The sequence below is a fragment of the Sciurus carolinensis genome, chromosome 12 (genome assembly GCF_902686445.1).
Source record: "Sciurus carolinensis chromosome 12, mSciCar1.2, whole genome shotgun sequence".
In the NCBI taxonomy this organism is placed as follows: Eukaryota; Metazoa; Chordata; class Mammalia; order Rodentia; family Sciuridae; genus Sciurus; species Sciurus carolinensis.
In genome coordinates, this window is record NC_062224.1 from 82,291,600 (window position 1) to 82,317,736 (window position 26,137).

Genomic DNA, 26,137 nt, shown 5'->3' on the forward strand with positions numbered 1-26,137 from the left:
ACCAGGTAATTACTATTCACCTTCACCAGCATCAGGGCCTTGAAAGCCCAGCTCAAAACTGCTGCTTCCCTGGATTTATTTACCCACTGAGCTTATTTCTTACCTCCAGAGTTGGTTTAGCCTTGAGATTTTTGCACTTGCTGACATGTTGCAGGTCTGCAATAGGAACCACCAAGGCACTCTGGTTTTTGGTTTTGTTTGGGGTTTGTCTGAGAGTGGAAGCCAGGGCCTCCCATATGCTAGGCAAGCCATCTACTGCTGAGCCACAACCCCAGCCCAATTCCCCAGGTCACAGGGGACATTGGTGTTGGGTTTAGATGTGTGATGGAACTTGTCCAAGGCTGTTGAGACCCAGGCATGGAAGGTGATGTTACCTCCTGCCCCAGGGCTTACAGGAGTGAACCCACTCCCTCCCCTTAAGTCTCTAAGTGGGAGACACCCAGTGACCCAGTTGCTCTCTGAAATGCCTGCAGCAGCGAGGTGACTGAGTCCTGTGAGTACCTGGGATTTTACTCTGCAGCTTGGATCGCCCCAGGGGCTAACTATGGGGGTTGGAGAAGGGGGAGGGACAGCCTGAGCTCTTTCATCCGCGAGTCACCAGGCTGCTTGCTACAGTGGAAAACGTGTGGGCTCTGTGCCACTTATTATTCATCCTGTCATTCATTTCTCATCCAGCAAACACTTATTAAATAACAAGCAAAAATCAGGCTCAGGGTTAGGATTGGGTAACTTTATGGCTGCCAGCAAGCCATTTTTTATGAAGAAAGCTTTTGGAGAAGAATGCAGGCTGCTGCATAAATAATGTACTTAGAGGAGGGTCTCAGAGCATGTTTCTTCCTCTTCTGGATGCAATTCTAAATGTGACATAGTTCGCATGGGGAGGGGGTGCATTGCTCAGTGGTAGCTCTCGCCTAGAGTACTCTGAGACAAGGCCCTGGGCCCCATCCCCAGCACTGCAGAAAACAAACAAACAAACAACAAAACCACCTGATTCAGCTTTTGTCCTCATGCAGATGACAGAAAGTTTCCTGATGCCCCTAAATTACTGGGGGCTAGAAGATCCGGCACTGCCTTTGAAAGGACATTGGGACAAGGAAAGAGACCTGATCTCAGGAATGGAAAGGACTGTGGTGTTCATCCAGCCTTGCCCCCTACCTGATGCCTGAAAACCCCAGGTTTGTCCTCTGAAGCCATTTCTTCCCAACATTGACTGTCCCCATAGAAAAGCCAACACGTTTCCAGGGCAGGTCTGGGCCCGGCTTGCCTCACCTCTGCTCTCTGCTCAGCTGGGTCTTTCTGTTTGGAAGGCATCTGTTTCTGTTCACTGATTCCCTATAGGTCTGGGTGGGAAAGAAGGAAGGAAGGCTCCTCTGAAGAAGTAAGTTGAAGTTTAGAGGAAAGTTCTCTTTGTACAAGGATTTCTGTTGTTCACTGTCAGAAGGAAGCTTCCTGAAGAAAGCACCCTTGAAGACCATGTTTGTTGTTGTTTTAAAATCTTCCCTGCATGGGGGCCACTCAGATCAGAGTGTCCCCAGCTGTGCAGTGAGGGGCTCATTTGTCAAGTGAGTCTAGGATTCCTCTGTCCTGTGACACGGGAGTGGGGCAGTGGTGACCTCCAGAATCAGAGGCCACAGTCCAGTTCCTCTCTCAGTGTCCTCCTCTCATGTCCCTGCAAAACACCCTTAAGCTCCCAGTTCCTGGTGCTGCTGCACCACGGTTCAGTAGTGTGGGTACATATGCCCCGTAGGTGGTCCTTCACCCTTTTAAAATTCTGCTTTGTCTTACTTCTTCACCCAAACAGACCTGGTGCTTTTGGGTAAGAAGAGGCTCAGGGCCAGCTCTCTGTTACTGGTCCTGATCTCCCCCACCCCTAAACCTTGGGACAGAAAGAGGGTGGGAGTCTACACAGGGCGGGAGGGGAGCCACAGTGCTCACTGCTTGTACCTCTTTCTTCATCTGTCCTTCATTTAATTTTTCTCTTGCCCCTTAAAAAATTAAAATTCTTCTGTCTTTTCCCCCCGCTTTGGTGCGAGGACCTCAAGCATACTAAGCAAGTGTTATGCCACCAAGCTACACCCCCAGACCTATGTCATCTCCCACCCCTCCCCTCCCATACTGGGGATTAAGCCCAGTACACTCTACCACGGAACTATATTCCCAGCCCTTTTTGTTTTATTTCTTATTTTAAGACAGGGTCTCACTAAGTTAACCAGGCTGGCCTTGAACTAGTGATCCTCCTGCCTCAACCTCCCAAGTAGCTGGGATCACAAGTGTGTGCTACCGCACCAGCCCCTATGTAGTCATTTTTAATGGTAGCATAGTGTTCTGTTGTGTGGATTTGCCGTGATTTATTTAGCAGTGTCTTAATACTCTAATTATTCTACTTTAAAATCATTTCTAGCTTTTCATTATTATAAAGAATGATGAATGATGGGATGAACATCTCTTACATCTGATATACATATTTGGCTTCAAGAGAAATCCCAGAAATGGAATTGCTGTGCCCAGGGGAACAATTCCTTCTCCTTCCAAGTCCACACACAGGATTTGGCCATGTTGGTGGTCCTTATGCTTCAAGAGACTGCTCACCCTCATCCTGAGGCAGTCAGGGAAGAAACGAACATGTCGAAATGGACCTCAGCCCTTAGTTGATGGAGATGGTGAGAGATGAGAACATCACAGTAACTCCAGGTCCTTCACAGCTTCTCGGGCTTCTGTGAGGCCAACCAGTCCCACTGGGTGTGTTATCTCTGTAGAATGAGGACAAGGATAATGGGGAGAGGCTGTGGGTAGGGGGGTGGGGGGTTGGGGCAGCAGCTAATGCATTTGCCAGCATCTTTGGTTTCTCCAATATCCAACCAGACTATTAGCAGATCCCCAAGGATGGCTTTGCTCCTCACGTCATCCCCCATTTCCTATAAATGGGAAGTAGCAAGGGAGTAGGGTTTTTGTATGCATGCATGAGTGTAGTGGGGGAGGGAAGAGGAAGAAGGTCTGGGACATATTGGTTTTCCTACAGCTGATTTAATGAACTGAGAGGTCCAGAGAAGTTGTTATTTGCCCAGAAGGACACAGCATCTTGGAGGGTAGTATGGGTATTAGAACTTTCTCTGAAGTCATTGGCCAGACTAGATGAGGGATTTCTACCCCTGCTTTGTTTCTGGAACCCAGAGACTCTGTGTGTGTGTGGGTGGGGGAGGGGGGTTGGAAGAAAGTAATTAAACTGAGAAAGTGCCTAGGTTTATCTGAAAATGTTACCCATCTCCTGGGTTTTCCTAAGGATTGAATGAGCTAATACATAATAGCATTTAGAAATAGCACGGACACAATCAAAAATGGTAACTACTATTACTATTATCACAAAAGGCTACATCAGCAGAAGGGAGATTTTCAGAGCAGAGGGTCCTATAGCACTGGGGACTGGGTGGGGAAAGTGCATCCACCTGGTGTGATAAGAAAGCACGACCCTCGCCTGGGGAAGGGTGACTGGGTGGGACCCAGAATCTCACTCTCTGGAGCCCTCCTTTCTCTTCCCTGTGTCACAAGGCATCAGGCCCATAGGCCCCTGGCAGGGAGTAGGTGTTGCCAGGCAGGGAAAGGAGGACTCCTAGTCCTCTGGAAGGGGGGGCAACTCTCTCCTGACCCCAGTGTTTCTCCCAAGCCTGGAAAATACCACTGTCCACTCTCTCCTGGCTCTGTAATTTTCCAGCTGACCTGGAATTCCCCATGACTCCTGCCCTTTTTCCTGGGGCAGAGGGGACACCAGTTCAGGGACCCAGGACTCCACCCTGGTCTCTGCTGGCCACAAATGGATCCAGCAAAGACTTTGGAAAACCAGGGTCCCTGGCAGCTGGAGTTGTGGCAAGGAGGCCATGCTGAGACAGTTTTCAAGTTCAAGTTAAACTTGTTTAGTGACTCAAAGATGGATTCTTGATTTTCTTGGCTCTGCCCTTTCCTGTACCCACTCTCCTCCCCACTACCACCGGGGCTCCCCTCTATCCCTCTCCCTTCCTTTTCTCCTTCCTGCTCAGTCTCCCTCTGCCTTCTTGCTGGAGGTGGCTTTAGGGATCCTTTGGCTAACTGCCTCTTCTCACAGAGGCCCAGAACATGGAAGAGACTTGTCCCAGAGAGACATTTCACACAGCTAGTTGACACAGGGACAGCATCAGAACCCAGTACCAAGTTCCAGCCTAGGACTAACCAAGTCCTCCCCTTTGAAGGTATTTGCAGACGAGTTCCAGGACCCCCATGGATGGCCAGACCCATAGACGTTCAAGTCCACTATATAAAATGGTATAGTATTTACATATGAACCCACACATATCCTCCAGTAGCCTTAAAATCATCCTCACTGGATTACTAATAACACATTATGATGTAAATGCTATGTAAATGGCTGTTATACTATATTGTTCAGGGAATAATGACAAGAAAAAAAGTCTGCATGTTCATACAGATGCAACCCAAACCATCCTAGGTCTAACTACATAGCAACTACATCAGCAATAACACGATATTTTTTCCCTAATATTTTCGTGGTTGGTTGAAAATTGCCCTGCATTTGGTGAACCAGCAGATACTGAGGGTCTACACTAGGCAAGTCAACAATCTGCTTAAATCGGATTTCTCTCCACTCTAATAAAACTCCCTGGAAGAAAAAGGACACAAAGGGCCTGCCTCCCACCCTGGGACCAGCCTGGAACTCCAATTACCTGCCTCCCACCTGCACCATTCCACTGTTGTCGGAGACCTTCTTCAAACAGATACCTTTTGGGACCTTGCTCAACAGCTGACACGAGAAACATTTTACTGGCAACTTATTCCCCCTTCTTCCCCAAATTGGAGTTTGGCTTTAAGCTTCAGAAAGAGGGATTGAGTTGCCTCTATGTGCGTCGGCAAATAGGAAGCGGTAGCGAGAGTAACTCAGAAGAACGTGACATCTTGCAAGGGAAGGTCCTGGATGGGTGGGGTGCCGCTGCGCCTGAAGAGCGGGGTGGCCCGAGACACGCAGGGGCAATGGTCGCAGACTGGCTCCAGGGTGGGGAGGGGAGGTGCCCTGTAAAGCCGGTCAGCTTTTACCTAAATATTTTGGTGGCGAGCGGCGGAGGGGGGCGGTGCACGGCCCTAGGTAATGATAGGGCAGTCTGGGAGCCACGCGGGGGCTGCGCGTCGCGGCCGCGGCTACAAAGACAGCTTCTGCGACCTCCCGCTTTCTTCCCTTGGGTACCAGCCCCACCCCTCCATCCCCCTCCCAGCACCCCCCACCTTCGTCCCGCCTCGCCCCGCCCCCCTCCCGGTAGCCCCAGCGCGCATGCTCTCTCCCCCCGCCGAGTAACCTGGAGATTTAAAAGCCGCCGGCTGGCGCGCGTGGGGGGGAAGCAGGGGGGGGACAAGCTTGCACGCGCTAGCCCCTGGTGACAGCCGCACACCTCGGCCAGGTAGGAGCGCGCTCCCTCCTCTCCCAAGGGACAGGCTCCCGGCGCGGGAAAGGGAGGGGCGCTGTGCGGCCGAGCTCCGCGGTGTCGCGTGTTTGCACCCCGCGGGAAGGGGCCGCGTCGTGGCTGTCCCGGGCACTGCGCGCCGAGCCCGGAGCGAATCCCAGAGGAGAGCGCCGGGCTGCGGGCGCCCGGGGGTGCGGTCCCCGCTTTGCCGCGGGCGGGTGCCGAGTACCAGGCGCCCGCTGGGGTCCCCGCTGAGCTCGGCTTTCTTCCGTGGCGAGTGGGCTGGGCTGGAGGCGCGCTGGTCCTCCGGCTGTCCCGGGCCGGGAGGGGTGGACGGGGAGAGGCCCCTCGCCGGAGCCCCAGGCTCGGCAGACGGCGCGCGGACCGGCCGCTCGCTCCTGTTGCAGCCTCCCGCGTCAGAGTTTTCTTTGGAAAGTTGCATTTATTTTCTTCCCTTGTCTGGGCTTCGCCGGAAAGGGGCTGGATGAGTCACCGCGGCGCGCACAGTCCGGGACTAGGGGGAGCCGGCAAAAGGGCCCACGACCGCGACGCCGCGGGTGCTCAGCTCTGATCAGCTTTCTTGGGGAACAGGGAGATGGTTATTAAGGGAGGAAAAGGGGACTGAGCCCTTTTGGACTAGTCCTGGGTCAAGGCTTTGGGTAGAGTTGAGCTGGGGTGTGTTACTGTGCCCCCCATTCAGCTGGTCATCCTTCTTGGGGAGCCGAAAGGAGAGCCCGCTGTTTGCTCCTGTCTCCCAAGGCTCAGTTGGGGATGGAGAAGAGTTCTCTAAATAGCAAACAGGTGTGGTGGTGCGTACCTGGGCATTCCCTCCAGCTTCTTAGAGCTCTGGACTTGGGCAGCAGCATGGCTTGGTGGAGAAGCCCTCATGAACCTCCAGGCTCAGTCCTTCCCTTGTCTCCCATTCCCTTCAGGCAGTGGAACCCTGTGAGTTGCTCTTGCCCTTGACCTCTGAATCTGTCTCCTTTTTTCTGACACACACTCTTGACCTGCTCAGCTTTTCCCTCTGGCCTAAAGGCATATCCTGGTGCTTCCTCTTCTCCCGGGCGACCAGAGTTGGGGTAGGGAGGGGCTTGGCATGGTGAGTACCTGGTGAGGACTTGCCTTCAGCTGTTACACAGACCCAGTCCTGGTGGAGAGCAGACTAAGAATAGCCCAGTTGCTGCCCTGCTGCCCTGGAGCTGCAGCCAGGAATTGCCAATAGACCAGGGCCCAGAGTGACCCTTGTTGGGCTCCTGGAAACATTGCTCAGGGTTGGGGTTGAGGCTGTGGGGGCTTCTGGCTCCCTTTCCTGAAGCACTTAACAGATCTCCTTTCAGAGTGCAGGCAGCCTTGTGTGGACCCACCTGCCCAAGTGGAGGCTGGCATGGGATGGGTGGAGGTAGAGGAAGAGGCTGGATGGGAAGCCTGAGGAAACCAGGGAGCAAGTTCCAGGGAGCAAGTGGACATAATCTGAGGTTACAGTCCCTTCTGTTGAACCATTTCACCGCCCCTCCATTCCTTCCTTATCACCACCCCCCAGGCTTGTCCTGGAGCCAGGACTCTGTTGTTCTAAAAATGCCCAGAAAATGGAGCTTGAGTCAGCCGGATGAGTCTGAAGATAAAAATACAGCTGTGGATGAATGTACAGCTGTGGACATACAGGCCCCAATTTAGTGGGTGTGTGCTGGGGGGGGGGTTTCCTATGCACCCATGGAGTGTATGGTGAATTCCCCCCTGCCCCTCCTGGCTCTCTGACTAACCCTGAAGGAGGAGCTGGACAGTAGCTTGGGTGGTCCACTGTGGTCTGCCAGGCCACTGGGTGATGGAGGGGTGGTGGGCAGTTCCCAAGCTGGAGCTCCTCCTGAGCAGTACTCTGGAGAGAGAAGGCAGAAAGGCAGGGTGGGATGGTATGAGGACTCTGGAAGGGAGGTCAACTTTAGGCATTGTCACCTGGACCTTGCGAAACTGAGAACACATGAGGGATGGAAATCCAGACTGCTGGAGAGGTAGGTCTTGGCTGGTCCCTCCAACTGTGCTTCACTAGCTTAGCAAGTTGCTTATCCTCTTTCAAACCTCAATATTCCTGGCTACCAAATGGGGATGATGATAATAGTAATGATCACACCTACTGTGTAGCTTTGTTATTTGTTAAATAAATTATAACCAATATAACTTTATAATTATATGTAATATATAAAATCTAAAATTTTTCTTTATTAAAAAATACATATACAGCACCTAACTATAAGCCAGATACATATGTACTAAGTACTCAAATGTTAGCTAGTATTGACAGTATTTATCACCTGTGACTGAACAAATAGCAGCACCCAGTCTGGGACTCTTTTCTGGGACCTTGCTCTAAAAAAAAAAAAAAAAAAAAAAAAAAGCCAGGCACGGTGGTGCATACCTGTAATCCCAGTGACTTGGAGGCTGAGACAGGAGGACAGGAAGTTCAAGGTCAGCCTGGGCAACTTAGCAAGTCCTATCTCAAATAAATAAAAAGGGTTGGGTTCAATCCCTAATACCACCCCCTCAAAAAAAAAAAAAATTCTGTGTAGACCTTATTTGGGAGCACGGTCTCCTGGACTTTGGGGAGTTGGTATGAATAGTTGAGAGACTTGGCTCTGGCAAAAGGTTTGAATCCTATTTGCTCTTGTGCAAGTTATTTGACCTCTAGCTTCCACTTTCTCCTCTGTGAAATGAGGGTAATAGTACCTACTTCACAGTATTGCAAGGATTAAATAAGCTGATGTAGGTAAATCTCCGAGCACAGCAGCTGCTTGTAAAAAGAGCTTGGTAAATGTCAGCTGCTGTTTGGTGACAATGGAGGCAATCATTGTGGTTTAACGTAGAAACCAGAGTTTCTCAGCAAGGGAATTACACCACAGATAACCATGCGAGTTATGAATGACACATCTGCAACTGAACTTGCCCGGTGCAGAGACTACACCAGGACTGGGCACCTTAGTCTCTCCCCTGTATGTACTGTGTGACTTATTTTGTGATTAGTACCAGGACCCCCTGCCCTGCCTGCCTTCCAGGTAGGTACCTCCCAAGTGTTCTCTGTAGGATGGACGGGAGGGTATCGGAAGGTGATGGAGGTGATATAGGTCCTGAGAGGTTAAGAGCCTTCTAGCAGAAAGGTGATTTGTTATTTTTAGGAAAACTGTGTGGGGAGGGTGCACCAAAATAGGGACTCTGCTCTGTCCTCCCTTCCCAGCCTTTGGGATCTTCTGCACTGTTCTTTGGTGTCCAGAAGAAAAGCCCAGCCTAGCTTTCCCTGAACAGTCACTGGCCCTGTTTGCTGGACAGCAGGGGTGGAGGCTGGACCAGTTGGTACCAGGCCCAGTGTCTCAAATACTGATGCCACTTGACTCCCAGCAATAGAGCTGGAGCGTTGAGCTTTGTTCAGTGTATTAAGTGTCCCTGCTTGGGGGCAGGGGCTGGTGACAGTGCCATCACGGGATGGTCCTGATCCGTGGCCAGAACTTCCTGTTTGATCTCTTTTTTAACTGTGGGGTCTGAGTTTCCTTCTCCATGGGAAGAAGTTCACAGTTTGTCACCAACACTGAATGACTGTGGGGCTCCTTGCCTCTGAGGTTGAAGATGGGCCTCCCACCCCACCCCACCCCTCCACTAGCCCATTGGCCTTGGTTTCTTTGTCTGTAAAATGGAGATAATATTCACCTGGTGAGATTATCATGAGGATTAAATGAGATATGCATATTTAGCAAAGTGCTTGCCCAGACCAGATCCCAGAGGTCACTCTGGGGGCACTGGGACCAGACAGCATGAAGTCAGTTGGGGGCCAGCTCTTGGTTTCAGAGCCCACAGTCCCTTCGTCACCAAGTTTAGACCAGACAGAATGCGCAGCCAAATGGGATGCCCTCAGGAGCAGCCAGCTCACAACAGCAGTTCCTCTCTCCGGGGTGTGAGCTGTCAGCCCCTGTACTCCCCTGAAGTCTGTCTAATCTCAAGTCTACTTTGAGCTGGCAAATAGTGCCTGAGCCTGGAGCACCTGCCTCATCCATAGGGATATGGCACTATAGAGTCTCACTCCTGGCTCCTGTCGCTGGAGAGGGCTAAGCACCCAGATGCTTCTGTGGCCCTGTCTGAATCCTCTGTCAGATCACCTCCAACAGTTCCTTGACTCAGCCTCATCCATAGACTGTGTGCCGTGCTTTCCAGGTGCTGAAAGGCTAGTCGGGGAAGGGAAGGACTACAAACCAGAGACCTGAGGACCCTGGGCAGTCTCCAACCCTGAGGGTTGAGTGGGCGAGATTTGGGGGCAATAGGGGTTCTGGACAGCTGGAGTTCCAGGAAGTCTGGAAGAGGTATGGTTCAGGGGAAGGGGAGAGGCTGTTCAGGAAGGGGAAGTAACCAGAGCAGGTGCCTACTTGGGAAGCAAACACCAGCCCAGTGCTTTGGAGTTCCCCCATCTTGGGCCCAGAGTAGTGCGGAACTTATCTAGGACACACAGATTTGGACCAGATCTGAGATCAGAACCCAGTCCCATGGTTTCAGGTCACCTGTTCTTCCCAGCATGTCTCTCTGAGGAGGGACCAGGAGGAGGTTGGGGGCGTTTGGAAATCATGGGCTCCAGGGGCCTCCTTTCCCCTTTCTGCATTGGGTCTACCTGCTTCTCTTTTAAGGCTCAGCCTTGTCCACTTGCTCTAGGAAGCTGTGAACCTGCCTCCTACCTGTGGACTCTCTGAGCACCTGTATCATCTCAGTGCACATGGTTTGCATGTACTTGATCATATTTTCTGTCTTCTGCTAAAGGGAGCAGCAGTCAGTTGTTTCTGTGTCCCCACCACCTGCACAGTGGGCTTGTGCATAATTGGTGCTCAGTAAGTGTGGGATGAATGGGTGGGTGGGTTTCAGTGCTCTGTGACATTCCTTGAGGTTAGGCTGCACTCGTCCTCCAAGGGTGGACAAACTCGAGCTCCTTGATGTCGCTTGGGGGCTACTCTCACCTTGCTGTCCACCAAGTAACTGTTATTGAGAACACACTTTCCAAGCATTACAAATAATCCAGAGCTCTCTGATTATACATGGGGCTGGTCACAGACCTGAGGATGTCAAAGCTAATGAAGACCACCAAATTTGCAGCTCGGGAGGGCATGCAGAGCTGGGACCAGCGTCTGGATCTGGCCCTTGGCCCAGGTTGCTCCTCATCTGTGAGTTTACACAATGTGCTCAGTCTCTTTGCCTCTTTCCTCTGTGCCTCACCTCCCGAGAGAGGCCAGGCCGAGGCAGAGGACCAGGATTGGCTGTATGTGGATGGGGAGAGTTGCCTGGTTTGGCCTGACTGACTGGCAAGAGTCAAGTTCATCAGGAAGGAGGCCGTTCAGGTTTCACTTTGCAGGAGCTGTATGAAGAGGTGGAAGGAGGTCGAGGGAACTGCCTGATGGCCTGAAGACTGTGCCAAGGTCCCCAGTCACCTTCCAGGTCCTCTTCCCCAACCTTGGGCCACAGGAGCTTTGGGTACTCTGCTTTTATGGTAGCCCAAGGAGAGAAAGAATTTAGTTACTAATTTCTGCCAGGAACAGAGTCCAACTCTGAGAGGAAGTAGGGAAGAGGGCAGCTCTGCCCCCAGATGTCCTGCTTACTTGGCTTGGTTTCAGGTGACAGCTGACCCTTGGCATTGTGCTGGTACTTGAGCAGTGTGTGGGCAGGTACTGGATGGGGTAAGTGCAGCTGTGGAGTGTCTCCACCGAGTTCCCCGGACTCTCATTGGTGGAAGGCTATAAAAACTCCTTCCCTATGCCACCGACCTTGTCAGTGACCCCTCAGGGGGCACCTGTCCATCATGGAGGGCACCTACCTGAGGTAGGGGATGGGTGTAAAATCACTTAACCACACACCTGGAAAGAACCGGAGGCATTTTCTAGACTAGCTTATTTTACAGGTGTGAAAACTGAGTCCCAGAGAGATGCAGTGGCTTGCGCAGGCCACACAGCCATAATCATTGCTGAAGTAGGACTGCACTCTCCTGGCTCCCAGTTCAAAGCGCTTTCCAGAATTTTTGAATAGATCCAAATTTTCTGTTCTTATTTGTGTAAGCTTGGGTATGTTAATTAGGTTCTCTAAGACTGAGATTTTCATCCGTAGGAATATTAAATGCCTACTTGGTAGGATAGCATGAGTTATATGACTTATTAAAAGGTATATCAAACTTCTAACAGCTGCCAAACACCTCCAGTTAGTAGGGGTCAGACACTGGGATCAGTGTCCCTGTGGATGGAAACCACCCTAACTGGGTCTCCTGACTGTGGGATGTTTATCCCACCCTCAGACCTCCCTTCTCACCTTCCCACTGCAGGCAGGTCTGTGGCAGTGACCTCTCCTCACCTGTTGGGGCCAGCACCTGGGGAGGCCTTCACATTCTTGGCATTCCTCCTGCTGGGGCTGCAGGAGGGGCTAGTGTGTGCCGGAAAGGCACATGTGGGCCAGAGGGGAATGGAAGCTGGAAGCTGAGGAGTAAGGGACAGTGGCCCTCCGAGTCACTATGTTTGGAAAGCAGAGAGTTCCTGCCAGCCTCCCTCCAGTGAGGAAACTTCACGACATTTATCTCACACGTCTACGGAGCAGGTGCCCCTGCCCCATGGAACCCAGGGCGGTGTGCTTGCTAGGCAAGGTCTCTACCACTGAGCCACATCCTCAGCCAAAGTCGGTCTTCATCTATGTTTCCTTGCCTGTGAGGTGAGTATCCTAGCTGTGCCCACTTCATCCAGTGGTTGAAAGATTACAACGCTTGGAAGAGTGCCTGGCATGCGTGTGGTAAACGTGAGTGCTGACTGCTCTTATTAATTGTAGATTAGGAAACTGAGGCTTGGGTGGTCAAGTAGCAGACTTGCACGGTTATCAGTGGGGGCACTGGCTTGCAAACCTAAGTCCATGTGACTCCCTCACCTTGGTCACTCTGGAAATCTGCCAGGGTTCGGGGATACCCAGTTCAGAGGCCTGTAGCCCCCAAGGTGGAAGCAGGCTCCTGATTGAAGAGTACTGTTTGTCCTGGTGTGGAGGGCATGCCCATTGTGACCTTGGGTGACAGCTGTTCTCAGGAATGAGGTCAGGTTGAGAGACCCAGGTGCCCAGAATCAGAATGTGTATCTGTGTTGACTGTCACCATGGGTGGCCAGGTGATCTTCGAGGCGTACTTCAGCCTCAGCTCAGGCTGGCAGGGACTAACTGTCCAAGGTGAGGGTCAGGCCAGCCGCAGAATCCCTGTCACTGGATTGGAGAGGGGAGGAGAGATGAGTGCCAGTTCCAGGGACTGCCTCGCTGTCCCTCCCCTCCCTTCCCCCAGTCTCCTCCGGCATTTGTTTCCTTTCCGAAGCTGGACTGGGGCTCTCAGACAGGGCAACAAAAGCAACTTTCCTCCAAGCCACTGCCACCTGTTGGGCTTTCACACATTGGGGGTGAGTGGGGGGAGGGAGCCGTTGCCCTTTTCCCAGTGTCTGCGGTGTGCCCCCGCTGCCCCCCCAGGGCCTGGGATTCTCTTTGCTGCCCGATGTGACAGGGCTCAGGAGCCGGAGGGGGTGGGGGGCCCACAGCAGCTGGAAGGGGAACTGAGTGGGAAGGGGCTGGTGCTGGCAGCCGGGAGAGAGTTTGATGGATTACTCTGCAGGCCGAGAGGTTTCTCCCTAATCCCCCTTTGTGTCCCGGCCTGCAGCCCCTCACTCTCTCTGACAAGCTGCTAAGCAGAAGGCTTCCAGTCAGGGGGAAGAAAAGGCCGCCCAGCGGGGTGAGCGCTAAATCCCCGGCCTCCAGGCCCTGGGGGAGGCAGGAGCTGGGGAGCAAGTCTGGGCGGGGTGGTTCCCCTTCCCACTGCCGGGCCCTTGTTCTTTCTTAGGATTCCCTTGAGGCAGGGAGGTGGCCCTCTGAGTGGTGTCCGCAGGTGCGTGCGTGTGGGATCCCGCGAGGTCGCAGCCCTCCGCTATTTGCCCACATCACCGGTGCCTTTTTCCAGGGCAGGTCTGGGGAAAGCAGAGATCCTACGGCCTTGGAAACATTCAGGCTCAGAGAATCAAAGCCTGAAAGGGTTGGTAGTCTCCAATGTCTCCCGCCCCAGGAGTCCAGGTAGGAATTCCCAGGGACTCGGTGTCCCTAACCAAGGCGTCTGTACGGATGGGAGCTGCCCGCCTCACACAGGCGCTTTAGTCTGCAGATGTCCCCTGCAGCCTTGTTCCAGGGCATCCCCAGGGCGCCTCAAGGAGCTGCTGTGAGGGCGTGGCTCCCTGGGGAGGGCAGTGCCAGATTTTATTAGGCAAGTCCCAGGGAATGGGTCCCCTGGGACTGAGTCGGGGAGCTGGGCAATAGGGATGCTGAGCTAGTGAACCCTCAGACCTGACAGGTCACCTCCCCTAGCCTCAGCCTAGAGAGTCTAGGAGAGCTTAGCATGGAATGAGGTGCCGGGGTCCGTCGGGTTTGGAGGAGCGGGAACCCCTGCTCCCCACTTCTGCCCTGGTGGGGAGTGGGACAGCCTTGGTGGGGTGTGCACTAGGGAAGTTGACCTAGGGTGACCCCGCTCCTTTCCTGGGCTGAGTCATTGCTCCTCCAGGCTAGCCTGCCCCATGCCGGGTCTCCCCCTCTGGGGAGGGGTGGCGTGGCCCTGGAGGGTGGAGGAGTGTGCTTGGGGCCTCCCCTGAGGAGCTGTGAGAAAGCAGCGCGGTCTTTGTGATTGGGGAGGGAGGACGCAGGGTCGCAGAGCCGCGGGGTCAGGGTGGGGGCTGCGCTGTTTGATGTGCCTGGGCGGGGTGTGGGGACGCTGGCCTGCATAAAGAGGCCATAGAATTGCTGCCTGACACTGGCCCGGGGCGGGGGCTGCCCCCAGCCTGGGCTCCCTCTGGCCTCTGTCTGTCAGCGGAGGCAGTCTTCTCCCCCCAGCCCCACCTCAGCCATGCGGGGTGGCAGGAGCCCCTTTGAAAACCCTCAAAGGCCTCTTTATGTGTCCCTCTGACCCTCCCTTCCCTGAGGGAGCTACCAGGGAGTGGGATGGGGTCGCCCTTCCTCTGCCTCCTCCACTCTGTCTTTTGAATTTTGGACAAAGTTCAGGCCAAGTTTGTTCCTGTTGCTCAGTTTCGTTTCCCATACTGCCTGCCCGGGGTCCAGTCTGAAGTGGGGGCATTCTAGGTCACTACCTTTGAGCCCAAGGAGTTGCCACTGCCAGGGTTTGGCTAGAAATTTCCTTGCAGGGGACTCTTAAGTCTTTCCTGTCTCTTATACATCTGCCCCCTGGTTTAACCACCCATTCATTCATTCATTGCTGGGGCTGGTGACAGAGGTGGGATGGAACCTCACACCACCCTAGGGCATGCTACATGTTGGGTCCCAGGAGCTGGGTGGATATAATCCAGGTGCTGACCTTGCCCAGGGCCCTTGACTTCAATTCCCTTCCCCCAGGGATGGGGAAGGATGGTTTAGGATGGAACTCCATGAAGGGTCCCTGAGGTCTAGGGGTTTCCTCTGGCTTTCTTGCCAGAGGGGTCCATGAGGGGGCCTGGAGAGGAGAAATGTTTGGAATTGGAGAGGGACTTGCCCTCCTAGAAGAGGTCGGCCCTCCACTTCCTGCCCCCTCCTCTTCAGGTGAGCAGTCTGGGGCTGGCTCTTCTCGTTGATCTTCTGTTTGCCTGCCAGACAGAATGCTCCAGGTGCAGTGGGCAGGAAGATTTGAGTAGCAGTGGGCAGGAAGATTTGAGTAGGAGGTATCTCTGAGACTGAAGAGTAGGAAGGGTAGACTTTGTCCCCCTGCCTATATTTCTACTCCTGGAAGACAGGGGAGTTCCCGAGACTGGGGTGGGGGTGGGGTGACCAGTAGTGATGTGTCACTTTCAAGCTTTGGCAAGAAGTGTGCCCTGGGACTACTGACCAGAGTAAAGGCTTTGGTGCTGAACCACCTTGTTCTCCAAGCTCCCTAGGTCCGGGAACCAAGCAGGGCCTAGGCCCCTCTGGTGGTGTCCGGGAAGGAGACCCTGGAGGGATGACTGGCAGCTGGAGCTGGTGCTGCAAGAGTCCTCTGTAGTCTTCTCCATCCTGATGATCGGGGGTGGGGAGCAAGTGGGGGAGACGGGGCGCTGGAGAAAAGAAAGTGGGGCTCAGAGTGGGGGTGTTCTTATGGGCTTGAAATTCCCCAGGTAATTCTGGGTGGCAGGAGTACCTGGACCTCCAGGGCAGAGTAGGTATGAAAAGAGGACGAACGGGCTCTGCAACCTAAGAACAGGGGTGCAGCTGGACTGGAGCCTGCCTGCTTCCTACTGAGCTCCTGTCGGTGAACTCTTCACCTGGCCCAGCCCTCAGTTACCTGGTAGAGAACTTCAGGTGGGTGGAGGGAGGCACCCGGGGAGGGGAGCAGCTCCAGAGGTGTCTGGGCTGTAAGAGGATGAGGGGAAATTCCTCTCTGCACCCTGTGGGCTAAGAATGGTCCTGTTCAGGGGGAGCTGGAGGGAGGGAGGAGGAGGCAGGTGGAGGGATTCATGGTTGCTGGAGAGCTAGGATACATTTTAAACAGGGAGCAACCAGGACTTAAGAATGAGGGCAGGCAGTGGGTGAGGCTGGGCCTGACAAAGTCGGTGTTTGCTCAGGGAGGACCTGGTCCCTTGCAAACCCAGAACCTGTGAGTGAGTGTCCAGGGCCCTCCCGACAGAGGGCGGGGAGTGGAATGTGCTGCAGCCTTTTAACCCAGAACTCCTCTGGCTGGATAGCCATGGGGAGGGTTGCTGTGACCCCACAACAGCCCAGCTACCGTAGATCAGTATTTTATGCTCCTGCTCATGCCACCCCCGCAGAAGTCCTGCCCCTTCCCAAAGTGTGGGACTTGGGGAGGAGGTTGCTGGTTGCCCAGCCTTACCTCACATTCCTTTCTTCCTGGTCCACCAGTCGCAGAGCCCCAGAAGGCATGGGCAGATCTAGGGTGGACAGCCGAGGGATTTCTCTAAGGCACAGCTTGGAGCACTACAACGTGCTTTGTAACGTGCAAGGTCCTGTGGGGCTTAGTGTTGCTTGAAAAGATAAAAGAAGTCAAGATGCCTTTTATCATGAGCTGCTGAGATCGGCAGAGGGGATGGGTGTGCGGGGACGCACCCCTGTGGGCAGGGGAGGAAACTGGAGCCAGCCCTGGGCACCGTGGTCCTTACATGGCCCTGCACGGGAGAAGCTGCTCTTCAGCAGCATTAACGGCATTGAACTGGGGAGGAAAGTTCTGTCTTCTGCCTCTGTTTGGGGATAGATAACAAGTTAGGAACCTCTCCTCCTTTCTCACCAAACACCCGCCCCATACACCTCTGCTGATGGCTGACTTGATTCTGTTTTTTTTCTTCCATAGTCACTTCTAAGCAGAGCAGACTGCAGTGGGTGCCATTGTCAGGAAGCCAGACCTGGAGGCCACCTGCTGCGGGCCACAGCGTGGGCATTGACCCAGGGGTGGTTCTCCCTGTGTACAGAAGGCAGGGCTGGCAGGAGAGAGTGTGGGAACTTCTCTGCCTAGAAAGGAGCCATTTGGGGAGCAGAGAAAGGCTGACCAGGAAGTGGCCAGATAGTGTGGTTTCATGCTCCTGTGAGGCTGGGACCTGGGAACGGCCCCACTGCTCATGACAGTTGACAGTGGACTGCTCGTGTGGGTGGGACTGTTTCTCTCCCCATGAACACTGGGGGAGACTCGAGGGAGAGGCTTTCAGGCCCAGGTTGGTCCCAGGGAGCTCTGTGGAGTGGCTTCAGGGTCAGGTTGAAACCCAGCCACAGCTTTTCCTCCCTTCGCCTTCATCCTGGTCCTGGGGGCGGGGTGATGGTGCAACATGACTCAGGACCAAGAGGTACGGAATCGGAAGTGTCACTCTTAACAAAGGAGAATTGAGGAGTCCAGCTCTGGGAATTGGAGAGAGCAAAGCAAACAAACCAGGCCTGACAGCGGGTCGCTGGGGACACCTTGATAGCTGGACCTGAGCAACCGGAAATTCAGTTGGTTCAACCCCCCTACCCCACCCATACTAGCAGGCCAGGGCAATTGCAAAGGTTTTCCAAAACAGAGAGTAACTGACATCTGTTTGGCTCTGAGGTGTGCTGAGGTTTAAAAATCATATTTACTTTATTAATTATGTCAGCCTTAGGCTAATATTAACATGCATTTCCTGGCTAGGCAGCCAGGAGAGGCATCTAAAGGACAGGGCCACATCACCAGCCTGTGAATGAACAGGACTCAGACAATTCAAAGGAAATCCTAGGACTTAACACTCTGTGTACCTGTGTACTTTTAGGATCTGAGTGACAAGATCGTCCCCACTGAAGTGCTGCGGGGCAAGCGTTTAGCATGGGCTGAGACATTGGACCTGTACCAGAGGTCTGGCAGAAATGGGCACCTGGCTGAATCCTAGGCAGGTGGAGGCAGTGAGGAGGAGAGGCCTGGACTTCCGGAGCAGGGCTGGGATGAAGCAGCCGTGGAGCGTGTGAACAGTCCGAGCCCGACCTGCCTGGCCCACCATGGTCCAGAGACTGTGGGTGAGCCGCCTGCTCCGGCATCGGAAGGCCCAGCTCCTGCTGGTCAACCTGCTGACCTTTGGCCTGGAGGTGTGTCTGGCTGCTGGCATCACCTACGTGCCTCCCCTGCTGCTGGAAGTGGGGGTAGAGGAGAAGTTCATGACCATGGTGCTGGGTGAGTCACCGTACCTTCCTTCCTTCCCGCAGTTATGAGCACCTGGGCTGTAGGGCAGCCAGTCCTCTGCCTAGAGAGCCGCTTGGACGGCTGAACCTGTGCCTAGTGGGCAGGCCTTGCCAGGCAGAAGGGTGACCCTGAGCTGAGGGGGTCCCCAAGGAAACAGAAGGCTACCAGGACCTAGTTTAGACACCTCTGTATGCCTGGTCCCTACCCAGTGCCCAGCTCACGGAGACACTAGAGAAATTGCTCTTAACCTTTTGTGGGTTCCTTTATAACTCGCATCTGTTACCTCAGTTACTCCTTACAACAAGCCTTGGGGGCTTTCCGTTTTACAGGGAAGGAAACGGGCTTATGAGAGCTTAGGTGAGTCTTGGCCCAGGCTGTGCAGCTGCTAGGGCTCAACCAGTCTCCCAGGCAGGGCTTTCTCTTACCCCAGGACAGGACACTCCTGATGCTACAGGTGAATGCTGCCCAGCCACAGAAGGCCAGTGGTCGCCACTGTGTGGCAGCCACCCCCAGGAAGAGGGGGCCCTGTCAGGACACTGGCTCTGGAGTGGGACCGCCTATGGCAGCCCCGCCTGTCACCCTCCTCACCTCTGTGCCTTTGCATAAGTATCACTTCTCAGTGGTCCATGCCTTGGTGTCCCCATCTGAAAATGGAGGCCTTTTACATTTGAGGAGTAAGTTAAGTCCCCACGAACGCTGAGTAGAGTTGACCCTCAAGGTGACGTTATTTCCATCCTTCTCAAGGAGCTAGATCCCTTCCCGCCTTTCCCCTCCTTTGTCTCAGCCACTGACTCTTGCTCCTTGCCCTTCTTACAGGCATTGGTCCAGTGCTGGGCCTGGTCTCCGTCCCACTCCTAGGCTCAGCCAGTGACCAGTGGCGTGGGCGCTATGGCCGCCGGAGGCCCTTCATCTGGGCCCTGTCCTTGGGTGTCCTGCTGAGCCTCTTTCTCATCCCGAGGGCGGGCTGGCTGGCAGAGCTGCTGTGCCCAGACACCAGCTCCCTGGAGTTGGCGCTGCTGATCCTGGGCGTGGGGCTGCTGGACTTCTGTGGCCAGGTGTGCTTCACTCCACTGGAAGCCCTACTCTCTGACCTCTTCCGGGACCCAGACCATTGCCGCCAGGCCTTCTCTGTCTACGCCTTCATGATCAGCCTTGGGGGCTGCCTGGGCTACCTCTTGCCTGCCATTGACTGGGACGCCAGCGCCCTGGCCCCCTACCTGGGCACCCAGGAGGAGTGCCTCTTTGGCCTGCTCACTCTCATCTTCCTCACCTGCATGGCAGCCACGCTGTTTGTGGCCGAGGAGGCAGTGCTGGGCCCGACCGAGCCAGTGGAAGGGCTTTCGGTCCCCTCCGCGTCCCCCCACTGCTGCCCTTGCCATGCCCACCTGGCTTTCCGGAACCTGGGTGCCCTGTTTCCTCGGCTGCACCAGCTCTGCTGCCGCATGCCTCGCACCCTGCGTCGACTCTTTGTGGCGGAGCTGTGCAGCTGGATGGCGCTCATGACCTTCACACTGTTCTACACGGATTTTGTGGGTGAGGGCCTGTACCAGGGTGTGCCCAGAGCTGAGCCAGGCACCGAGGCCCGGAGACACTATGATGAAGGTAAGGCCTCAGCAGCCTGTGGGGCCGCGGGGGAGCTGCTTTCCAGCAGGCATTCTTGGGTTGGGAGATGCTCACAGGCTGGGCCTGGGCTGGTGGCTGTGTATCCTGGGCCCCAACTTCCACATCAAGAAAGGAAAATTGACCCCATCGTATTGAGCCCTGTGTGGGTGTGGAGTAGCTCTGTCTCTGCTGCCTCAGTAGGGCCGCTAGCTGCTCTGTGTTCATTCGAGCAGACTCACTGTCCCACTTTGACAGAAGGAGAAACTGAGTTTATTCAAGGGACAGAGGGAGCCGAGGAGTCAAGGGGGATTTCCATCCTGCCCTCTGCTCCCGAGCGGACTTTGCAGATAACCTCACTGGGGCCTTCCCGATCTGTCTTTTTAGAATGCCATTTTAAAGCCTTGGTAGATTCCAGGCACCATGGCACATGCCTGTAATCCCAGTGACTGGGAAGGCTGAGACAGGAGGATCGCAAGTTCGAGGACAGGCTTAGCAACTTAGTCTCAAAATAAAAAATAAAAAGGGCTGGAGACTTAGCTCAGTGGTAAAAAGCATCCCTGGGTTCAATTCCCAGTACCAAAAAAAAAAAAAAAAAAAAGGCTTGGTGAGACTATCTTTGTGTCCCTTCTCACCCTCCTGTACCCGAAGCACTGAGGGTCCTCCTTCATTTCCTTAGAACATCTTCCTCTGCTCTCAGCCAGCAGCTTTGGCCATGTTCTCCAGGTGTCATTGGAATAACCTAGACTCCCACTGCTGTGGGGTGGGGAAATTGGGGGGACTAGGGAACAGATGGCCATGGCTCTCAATCCCCTGTGACCCCCAGTTGTGTGGGGTTTTTACCCAACCGGGCCCTGTCTGACCTGACCACCTCTCCCTCCACATCCAGGCGTGCGGATGGGCAGCCTGGGGCTCTTCCTGCAGTGTACCATCTCCCTGGTCTTCTCCCTGGTCATGGACCGGCTGGTGCAGCGATTTGGCACCCGGGCAGTCTACCTGGCCAGCGTGGTGGCCTTCCCAGTGGCTGCTGGTGCCACTTGCCTGTCTCGCAGTGTGGCCGTGGTGACAGCCTCAGCTGCCCTCACTGGGTTCACCTTCTCAGCCCTGCAGATCCTGCCCTACACGCTGGCCTCACTCTACCACCGCGAGAAGCAGGTACTCACGTTGGCCCTTGGCCAGTAGGGTGGGGGCGGCGGACTAGTCCACAACCTGCTGTCAGGCAGCAAGTGTTGGGAGGACTTTCTCTGATCAGAGGAAGCCCATCTTAGCCCCCAGGCAGGACCTTGGGCTGCGGAAGAAGCGTGTAGATTAGATTCTGGGAATGACTTCCTGGCTTTGGAACTATAAAGCACTTGGGTGTACGATTGCAGGAAATGCAGGATCTTTCACCAGGAATCCTGAAGAATCAGGCTAGAGAAACCCTGTCTGGGCTGTATTCTCCCAGGAGGCAGGTGCCTGGAGATGCCCTCTGGGGCACTTAGCTTCAGCACACGGTAGTGGAGTGGCCAGGTCTTGGCCACACCTCTCCTTCTCAGGGAGAAGCAGTGTGACTAGCCTGTGCCCTGCTCTGGTCTCCGAAATGGGAGAACTCCCTCCTGCCCTCCCTCTTTCTGATTTATCTTCCTCTTCTAATTCTCCCTTTCCTGCCTCCCTGGGTAAGTTGGGGGCCTTCTTCCTGCTTGACCCCATACTAACCAGCCCTTGCAGGAATAGGGTCAAATTCTGCACCCAGACAGGGTGGCCACCCTTGTCCCCTCCACTAACTTCACTGAGCTACAACCCTGGGTGCAGAATTCTACCCCAGAGAGCACAAGTTGGGGTGTCTCTGGGAGGAGACACAGGCCTGTACTCACAGAGCTTCCAGGTATAGGGAAAACCTGTCCCTGCCCCTGTAGGATAGGAGTCGGGTAGCTGGGAGGCTGCTCCGCTCTGCAGGTGGCCGCAGGGGTGGGAGGTGTGGAGGGGGAGGGGCTGAGGCTTCGGTTCTGAGGCTCCTCTGGGCCAAGGATACTTCACCAGTTTCTACTCTCAGGCTGCTCTGGGCTGGAGGCCAGGCCTGAGCATGTGCATTGGTACCAGGGGACAGGCTGGGACTAATCCTCTTTACTGAGGAGCATGTTTGTCCCCAGGGACCTCTCCAGACTCCAGCCTCACTGGTCTTTCCTGGGGCAAGCAGGAGAGGTCCTGGGAGGCAGCTGACAGCAGACTTGGCCCTCACACTGTCCGCATGGCCTTTGCCCACTTGTTGGGCTTCATGGTGAGCCTCGGGCTTCTCCGGCACCAGGTTGGAACTCTGACCCGGCTCCCAGCTTACTAATGCAGCCAACTTGGGAAGCCAGGGCTATAGCTAGACATTGGGGGGGACACCAATAATCCCAGCTACTGGGGAGGCTGAGGCAGGAGGATCTCAAGTTCAGGGCCAGCAAGACCCTGCCTCAAAAAATGGAAAGGGCTGGTGATGTAGCTGAGTGGTAGAGCACCCCTGGGTTCAATCACCAGTATATTAAAAACAAACAACCAAAAAAAACCAGTCTGTGCTAGATACAGTGTGAGATAAGATCTGGTCTTGTCCTTAAATAGGAGGCCCCAGGCCATTGGGGTGGGATTGGGGGAGATAGAACAGACTCGGTACTGCACTCTGATCTCTGGCGAGCAAAGAACAGCAGCAAGGAAGTAAGAAGGGCTTCAACTTTAGACAGCTGGACTGTGGAGTGGGTAAAGGGGTCACTCTGCTGTTCCTCCCTTCCCCAGGCCCCGTCTGCCCTTCCTCCCTGGAAGAAGACTAGGGCAGGGACCTTACTGTAGGCAGCAACTCCAGCCAGGGCCTGCCACCCCAGAGGGGCAGGGCTTCTCTCCAGCCGGGCAGTGAGGATTTCCAGATGGCCAAGAAGAGGGTGGGCAGGGAGGAAGAGGGTTGGAGAGTTTGTGTGGGGTCTGGGCCACCCGAAGCCCCTCCTTTGGGTCTTCTCCGTCCGTTCTTGTGTTTCTCCCCTCTCACCTGCCTGATGGTGTCCTTTCCTTTCTTGAGAGGCTCTGCTGTCTGTCTAAGCTGCAGTACCAAGTAGGTCTGCTGCTTCCCTGTTCTCAGGAAGGCTGGAGGTGGCCTGGAGTCTGGTTTCTGTTTTGCTCCGTCACTCCTCCCATTCCTGAGGTCCTGTCTAGACCTGGGTCAAGTAGGGTCTCCTCAGCTTTCCTAACCTGGTTTTCATGAAAACTTGTTGCCTGTTTCCTTCTGGTCCCTGGGATGAAAGCTGGGGTCTGTTCTTATAGCTGGGGATCCCAGGGCCTGGGTACACACCTGTCCTTGTCCCCTCTTTTTCACCCCCCCCAGGTGTTCCTGCCCAAATACCGAGGGGACGCCGGCAGTGGTGGCAGTGAGGACAGCCTGACGACCAGTTTCCTGCCAGGCCCTAAGCCTGGAGCTCCCTTCCCCAACGGACACATGGGTGCTGGAGGCAGCAGCCTGCTCCCCGCTCCCCCCGCACTCTGTGGGGCCTCCACCTGCGATGTCTCCATGAGAGTGGTGGTGGGTGAGCCAACCGAGGCCAGGGTCATCCCGGGCCGGGGCATCTGCCTGGACCTTGCCATCCTGGACAGTGCCTTCCTGCTGTCCCAGGTGGCCCCATCCTTGTTTATGGGCTCCATTGTCCAGCTCAGCCAATCTGTCACTGCCTATATGGTGTCAGCCGCAGGCTTAGGTCTGATTGCCATTTACTTTGCTACACAGGTAGTATTTGACAAAAGTGATTTGGCCAAATACTCTGTGTAGAATGCTTCCTGCACACTGAGCAGAGGGCCTACCTTGCTTGGTCTGAGTACCCAAGGGGCTGCAGGACTGATAGTCCAGTGTTTGTTGCTGCCAAAGCGGCATGGCTCTCTGCTGCCACCCCATGGTGGTGAGTTGCATAGCTGCACAGAGAGGGGACTGGGGCTTCTCTCCCCTCTCCCCAGTTTCTAGGGCTGGTCCAGAGGCAGCTTCAGTGCGGATTTGTGCAGGGAAGCCAGAAAGGCAGTACATTTGATTAGCTCCGTGCACTGGAATGCAGGACTCTGCAGTGGACTGACCAGGCTCAGGGTTAACAGCTAGTTTCCTGGTTGAGACAGACCTAGAGAAGAAATTTGAGGAACTGAATAAACTCCCACCCAAGCCCCCTCATTCTGCAGAACCCCCAACAGTGTTGCTCTTGCATGAGAGTTTCTAGTGTGAAACTTTCAACAATATTTGGAAGGATGAAAGCTAATGGAGAGGAAGAGTCCTAAGGGGCCAGGAGAAGCCCCTTGGTCTATAGCACTGCCTTTCTGCTGATGCCCCCACCACACCGCCTTTTATCAGGACATGGCTTGTTGGTCCCTGGTTTGCCATCATGGGGACACAGGCCTTTAAATATTTAACTTATTTATTTAACAAAGTAGAAGGAATTCTATTCCCAGCTTTTCTGGGTTGCTGTCTAGGAGTTGGGTTGAGTGGGATCACCAACAACCAGTCCCCTGAAATGTCTGGGCTGGGCATTGATAGAATCCCTTCTCTTGGGGTGATAGGTCTGACCCCCAAAACTACCTAACCCAGCACCTTGGAAGCGCTACTCACCCCAGTCAATATCCCGGATGTCCTTACCGAAGGCTGGGGGCTTGAGGGGAAGTGAAGAGACTCCAGGCCTTAGCAGCATCTCTAGCCTCCTCTCCTCCCTTGGCCCAGCCTGGCTCCCCCAATTCCCCTCTGTTTCCTGGGCTAATAAAGACATTGCCCTTCCACCCCCACTTCACCCCAACTTTCCCCACTGGCTCCACAACCTCTCTTTGGGGCTATTGCAGGACCAGAAGCACACCGTGGTTCCTCGAGCCTTTGTCCATCTCAGCCTCCAGGGCATATCTGTGCTCGGGGAATCTCACACAAACTCAGGAGCACCCCCTGCCTGAGCCAAGGAGCTCTTATCTCTTGGGGGTTTAAGTGCCGTTTGCAATAATGTTATGTCTTATTTATTTAGTGGAGTAAATATTTTATACTGTATGTGAGCAATCAGAGTATAATGTTTATGGTGATGAAATTAAATACTTCCTATATGTTTAATTGGCATGTGTTTATCTTGTCTAAGGGGGAAGGACCAGGTCTCTCTAAAATTATCCTTGCTGGGCTTTGTGCCAACACCTGTAATCCCAATGACTTGGAGACTGAGGCAGAAGGATCAAGTTTGAGGCCAACTTCAAATAATTTGTGAGACACGGTCTCAAAATAAAAAAAGGACTAGGAATGTAGCCCAGTGGTAAAGTGCCTCTGAGTTCAATCCCCAGTGCCCAGCTCTCCCTAAAATTATCCTCAACTCCCTCTTGATTGGGTACCCTTAGCTTTCGCCAGCTTTAGTTCTCAGGATCCACCAGCAGATGGAGCCATAGACCAGCACCTGGTTGATTGGCAGTCCCAGGAAACTGCTACGCCCTGGACTGGGGAGCGTGAGAGTGGAGGAAGAGAACAGGAAGAGTCTGAAGTTCACAAGTACATTTTCTTTTGTGAAGACTCACAGAAGTGCAGCAAGCACCCACCATCGACCACAGCAAGAGAACAGGGAACACACGTGTCATGTGCCTGATGAGGATTTCAGCACCACTGTGCCTTGGTCATACCCTTTGCACTGGTCCAAGTCACATGCACAAGCTTCCCTGCCTTGCCATCTCCCTAACCTCTTCACCTTTGACTTTCCTTTCTCAATTTCTGAGTGGTCACTACCTTGGCAAGGGCTTATCTTACTTATTTTTAAAAATATTTTATATATTATTTGACTTTATTATGAAAATTTTGAAATAGAAGTAGTCAACCTGGTATGACGAGCCCAGTTTCTCAGTTAAATAACATTGTCCTTTTGGTTTCAGCTATGTCTTCCTCCCCTCCACCCCTGTTTTCCCCAATCCCTGTTTTTTTGTGTTTTGTTTTGCTTTGTTTGTGATACTGGGGATTGAACGTAAGGGAGATTTATCTCTGAGCTATATCCCCAACTTTAAAAAAAAATTTTTTTTGAGAAAGGGTCTCCTGGGGTTGCCCAAGCTCTCCAAGCCTCCTGCCTCAGCCTCCCATTCCCAGAGTATTTTTAAAGCATGTGCCAAACAACCAGACAATTTCTTTTCTAAGAAAAGAATCTCTAAGAAATAGAACTTTTTTAACAACTTGATCACAATATCCTGATATTTAACAAAGCATACAATAATTATCAGTAATGTAGTCCATGTAGTTTTCCCCAGTTGCCTAAAAATCATGTCTTTTTACTGTTGGTTTGTTCAAATCAGGACCCAACTGAGAAAAAAATTAGATTTAGTTACTATGTCTCTTAAGTTCCTCTTAATCCCTAATGGTGTCCCTCTTTTTTTTTTTAATGCCATTCATTTATGATCAGGCATTTTTTCCTACAGAATGAACCACATCCTATTATTTGACCAACTGTATCCT

At 53.7% G+C, this 26,137-nt stretch overlaps 1 protein-coding gene across 6 annotated transcripts; it reads left to right on the forward strand.

Annotated features, from left to right (window-relative positions):
* The first annotated feature begins 5,282 nt into the window (after positions 1 to 5,282).
* Positions 5,283 to 24,769, forward strand: Slc45a3 (solute carrier family 45 member 3). 6 transcript variants are annotated; one of them, XM_047520919.1, is made up of 5 exons: positions 5,283 to 5,438; positions 17,699 to 18,093; positions 18,919 to 19,704; positions 20,591 to 20,856; positions 23,033 to 24,769. In XM_047520919.1, the coding sequence occupies exons 2-5, from the start codon at positions 17,922 to 17,924 to the stop codon at positions 23,468 to 23,470; spliced, it is 1,662 nt and encodes a 553-aa protein (XP_047376875.1). In that variant the 5' UTR covers positions 5,283 to 5,438; positions 17,699 to 17,921; the 3' UTR covers positions 23,471 to 24,769. The 6 variants fall into 6 exon arrangements, with proteins under 6 accessions (XP_047376875.1, XP_047376878.1, XP_047376876.1 ...); XM_047520922.1 differs by lacking the exon at positions 5,283 to 5,438 and adding an exon at positions 5,585 to 7,447; XM_047520920.1 differs by lacking the exon at positions 5,283 to 5,438 and adding an exon at positions 11,804 to 12,149.
* The last annotated feature ends 1,368 nt before the right edge of the window (positions 24,770 to 26,137 follow it).

What these genes read in the sequence shown, in the direction of transcription:
- Slc45a3 (XM_047520919.1), top strand. Translation starts at nt 17,922, where the DNA reads ATGGTCCAGAGACTGTGGGTGAGCCGCCTGCTCCGGCATCGGAAGGCC. An exon ending in GTTCATGACCATGGTGCTGG is followed by an intron (nt 18,094 to 18,918) that starts GTGAGTCACCGT and finishes CCCTTCTTACAG; the next exon opens with GCATTGGTCCAGTGCTGGGC. An exon ending in CCGGAGACACTATGATGAAG is followed by an intron (nt 19,705 to 20,590) that starts GTAAGGCCTCAG and finishes CTCCACATCCAG; the next exon opens with GCGTGCGGATGGGCAGCCTG.